The sequence below is a fragment of the Camellia sinensis genome, chromosome 10, assembly GCF_055761805.1.
Source record: "Camellia sinensis isolate YWXY chromosome 10, ASM5576180v1, whole genome shotgun sequence".
Lineage (NCBI taxonomy): Eukaryota > Viridiplantae > Streptophyta > Magnoliopsida > Ericales > Theaceae > Camellia > Camellia sinensis.
Window position 1 is genome coordinate 25,905,019 of NC_138970.1, and position 4,689 is coordinate 25,909,707.

At 34.2% G+C, this 4,689-nt stretch overlaps 1 protein-coding gene across 2 annotated transcripts; it reads left to right on the forward strand.

The window, feature by feature from the left end:
• The first annotated feature begins 399 nt into the window (after positions 1-399).
• On the forward strand, positions 400-1,565 carry LOC114279064 (Late embryogenesis abundant (LEA) hydroxyproline-rich glycoprotein family). 2 transcript variants are annotated; one of them, XM_028221239.2, is made up of 2 exons: positions 400-476; positions 787-1,565. In XM_028221239.2, the coding sequence occupies exon 2, from the start codon at positions 799-801 to the stop codon at positions 1,417-1,419; it is 621 nt and encodes a 206-aa protein (XP_028077040.2). In that variant the 5' UTR covers positions 400-476; positions 787-798; the 3' UTR covers positions 1,420-1,565. The 2 variants fall into 2 exon arrangements, with proteins under 2 accessions (XP_028077040.2, XP_082747231.1); XM_082891105.1 differs by lacking the exon at positions 400-476 and adding an exon at positions 547-680.
• The last annotated feature ends 3,124 nt before the right edge of the window (positions 1,566-4,689 follow it).

Consider the following 4,689-nt stretch of genomic DNA (forward strand, 5'->3'; position numbering starts at 1 on the left):
TTATAGGTTTTAAATTTTCTATCAAATAAATAAATGAATATCTTATATTGACCCCGTTTGGTAGAGCTGTGAGAAAGTGATTATAACTTATAGCCTAACAGCTTATAACTTATAACTGTAAACATAAGCTGATTTTTGACTTATAAATTAAGCTTTTCTTCCCCCACTAAAAGAATAAGTTGATTTTTGACATACAAAAAGTTATAAGCTGTATTATTAAGTTGAACTAAACATATCAAAATAACTTAAATTTAAAAATTAAAATAAATTAAAAATAAACCCTACTAAACAGGACCATTATGTAAGATTCACAAAATTACAAATCACATACTCAGATAAAATATTTAATTATTTATTTAATAGAAAAATTGATATTCTAACATTATTATCCTAATTCCAAACGAACGTGAGTAAGCAAGCACCAGATTAATGGTAACACGTGGAGGTACTCCCGTTGCGATTAGCCGAAAAAATCTGTAAAATCTCTCTCCTCTCCTCCTCTATTTTCTCAACATTTATTGAGTTCCCATTACCAGCCAACCGTCTGTTCTCCCTCTCCCTCCCCATCCTCCTTCATTGATAACAAAATTAGTTGTTTGTTGATCTCAAAACCCTAATCACCCGTATATACAACACTCATAGTCCACCTTCGCATTGATTATTGATCAAACAAACTCTATGTACAATAAATAGTATACTGTATACATACACACAAATCTCTATATATATTGTGCATTCTGTATATTATCAGCCTAATTCAATTCAACCAATTCGATTTGATTTCAGAAAACAAAGAACATGGAAGTAGAATCTGCGAAAGACGCGAAATCAATCGGAGCTCGTCCTGAAAACGCTCGGAATCGCAGAAGAAACATATGTTTAGCGGTGATTGCGGTGGTTTTGGCCATTGTTATTCTACTCGTAGTGTTAGGGTTCACCGTCTTCAAAGCCAAACATCCAATCAACACCGTCAATTCCATTGCTGTCAAAGATCTCAAATTCTCTCTCGACATCATGAGGCTCAGAGTGAACTTGAATGTCTCTCTCGATGTCAATCTCTCGATTAAAAACCCTAACAAGGTCGGATTCAAGTACACCAACTCCTCAGCTTTGTTGAAATACAGGGGAGAAGTGGTTGGAGATGTTCCTGTTCCGGCCGGCGAGATATCAGCGGGAGAAACCCTACCGATGAATATGACGCTGACGGTGTTGGCGGATCGGTTGCTTTCGAATTCCGATGTGTATTCCGACGTAATGTCCGGTACGTTGCCTTTCAGTACCTTTACTAGAATGTCCGGGAAAGTTCACATAATGATTTTCAAGATTCATTTGGTTTCTTACACGACTTGCGATTTGAACATCAGTGTGGGGAATAGAAGTGTTACGAACCAGACTTGTCATTATAAGACCAAATTATAGAGATTGAAAGAGAGAAAAATTTGGATTCGAAGCTGTTTGATTTTTTAAGTAGTTTATTTTAAAGCATTTTGTAGTATCTGAGATAGATTACGAATGTTGGGCATGGCCTATATAAATTATATATTTTTGGGGTTGTACTATTTAAATTTTGTTTGTTTGTTTTGGTGTATGGAATGGATGTTCCGATAGAAAAGTCCAACCCCCCCCCCCCCCCCCCCCCCCAAAAAAAAAGAAAAAAGAATAAAAAATATTGATTTTTTTGAAATATATGCTGTGTTTTCTGTGCTGAATATTGTAAGCAATTGGAGTAGGCTTAAATTCGAGTTGTAAGCATATGGATGTCTAGGAACTCAAATCAATTTTTTGGACCCTCGTAGAATCTGAACATATTGATTTGCTGGAATCTTGATTGGTAGAGATCATTGGCAGCTTGATCTCTAGAATTGTAGGTTATGCCCCTGCAATATGTGTATTCTGTGAACCTCAAATTTGTCATGAACTTGTTGAAAAACTTTTTTGACACCCCAATTATTGGAGAGTCATAAAGTTAATTTATATGGTTATCCTTTGATTATTAGCTACTGATGAAGTAGCTCGAGTCTCTTCGATGATACGAGGCTGTAGATGCCTCCCCATGGCCTTTGCAAACTGCAGGATTTGTGCCTACAACTACTGCATGGATGATTGGGTTTTTGGGTTGGTTCGAAAAGTGGCTTTTTAACTAAAATATGAGGTGAAAGTATAGAAAATGATTGGAAATGATTTTTTGACTTTTAAAAAAAAAGAATGTAAAACGGAGAGAAGGGAAGGAGTTTTTGACCTTTTTTATATAGATTTTTGGTTTTTTTCAGTAACTTTTTGATTTTTTTTTGGGCTAAGTCTTCAATTGCCAAACGAACCTTAATTTTAAATAATCAGTGAAAGCTAGTGAACATGGATAATGCTTCTTGAGGTTTAAAGTTAGAATGATTGTTATGTTTTTAATTTTAAATAATCACCTTTAAATCAAGAATAGTTTTGTATTGTGACAAATGGTATGTCTAGGGGTATGAGGATGAAGGAAATTTCTTCCAGTTTGTGATAGTGGAGCTTGAACCTGGTAGGAGGAGAAGATGGTCGCATTTTCACTCAATGAGACAAATAAAAAATGGTTTCTAAAGTCTAAACTCATCTTGTGGTCCATTTTCTAGGTAACCTGTGTTTTATCAATTTTTTTGTTGTTGACTGAAAAGGACATATCCAATGGAGAAACAGAAATCTATTTCCTCAAACCTACACTAGGTTTATTTCTTCTAGGTTTTATGTTAAGGGATGTTAACAGAATTCAACCCTGCTCATCAGATCATGAGTTTGAGTCATGGCATCCCCTCCCCTTACGTAGATATAAGATATCTGATGTTCTTGATGTACTTAAAAAAAATTGTTTTTGAATATGCTAAGAGAAGACCTGTAAGCTTCACAACTATTTGTAAGATATTTGCGTTATATTGAGGGTATTTGTTTACAAGTCTAGTTGGGGGGAAAAAAAAATGGAAGTTAACAAAAAGGGAAAAGAAAAGAAAAGAAAAGAAAAAAGCTTATAAATTTGTAATTTTGAAATCACCTTTTGTCCTTCATTTTCTTTGTTGTCATTAATGTGCATGGAACTTATGTTAGTTGAAGACTGAAAGCTGAATATTTGAAATCTCTTTCTATTCTTCATCTTACTTGAGGCGCTTCAAAATTCTCTCTTCTTTTTTCCTGGAAGCAGTAATGCTTGCTAATGTTTGTTTATATTCTGTTATAGTAAAGGTATGTTTGGTGGCCAGGAATGAGAGTTAAAGAATCAACATCTCATACTAGGTTATGAGATGTGCTGGGGGAATGCCAGGGAATTCAATAGTCTCAGGTTCATGTTTGGATGCACACAGGTGTATTGAAGAGGAAACTTAATGAGCATGTCAAGATACTTGGTTTAATAATACAAGGAAGGAATAGAATTAATTACAGACTAGCTTTCAAAAGAACATTCTTAAATAAATGAGAATGAGAATACCACTCATCTCGGTTATAAGATACCCACTACCATCATGCAAGGGAAATTGGTGGATCGGAATGGAAAAATTCACATTCCCGCCTTTGATTCCCATCAAACAAATACCCCTAAGGTTGTATTTGGTTGAAGGATTTAGGGAGGGATTTAGAAAGGGAAAGAGAAAGAGAAAGAGAAAATGTGTGTGAAATTAGGTGAAATGTAAATGTATTTTATTTACATTTCACCGTCCTTTTCTCTTTTCTTTTCCAAATCCATTCACAAATTCTTGAACCAACCACAACATAAATGTAATACTCATGAGATTAATAGCTAGGTAAATATACTAATGTTGTGTTTAGTTGGAGGATTTAGGAAGAGATTTAGAAAATGAAAGAGAAAATGTGTGTAAAATTAAGTGAAATGTAGTAATATTTTATTCACTTTTCACCTATTTTTTTCCTTTTCCTTCCCAAATCCCACAAACCAAACATAGCATTAGTAGTTTTTTTGGGGTTACTTGGAGAAGGGTCATTGCTCCCTTCATATTTGTAGCTGCTTTGGTTGTGTTTCTTGGCTGCCTAGGATCAACCGTGAAAAAACACATATTCTGATCTTGCGTCATGAATTTTTTGTGGAGTTTTCAAATTTTTTGTTTTGGCTTTTAAGAGATGATAAGATTAAAAGATTGTTAAATGAAAATACATAAAATGAGATTTCTTCTAAGCTAAATTACCATGTAGCAACAAATATGTGAACAGCCAACAAAGGTTTGCTGGTTGTGGCACTCAAGAGGTTAAGTTTGAGGCGGTTATTTTTCCTGAAAAAGAAACAAAGAAAGAAGGGAAATAATGGTGAGTTCTGAGAAAAAGCAGTTTTGAAGCAAGAAGGAAAGTTTAAGTTGTCATCAGTTATTATGTCATATTCATGACATAAAATATTACATAGCGGCGTGATGAACATTAATATTTCAACATGATGGAAATAGTAAAATATAATTAATATAAATATAGTACATGTATGAAGTTAGAGAGAGAGAGAGAGAGAGAGAGAGAGAGAGAGAGAGATTAAACAAACATTCTCACGGGACAAATATTAAGTGTAACGATAATATCATTATATATGTGGTGTTACTGACCAATAAATTATTGCAAATGGATTTAGGTGAACATCTCTAATCTCTAACTTACTCAACCATGTAGTCCCCATTACCGCAATGTAAAATTCCTCATTGGTTGATGATACTGCTATATAGTATC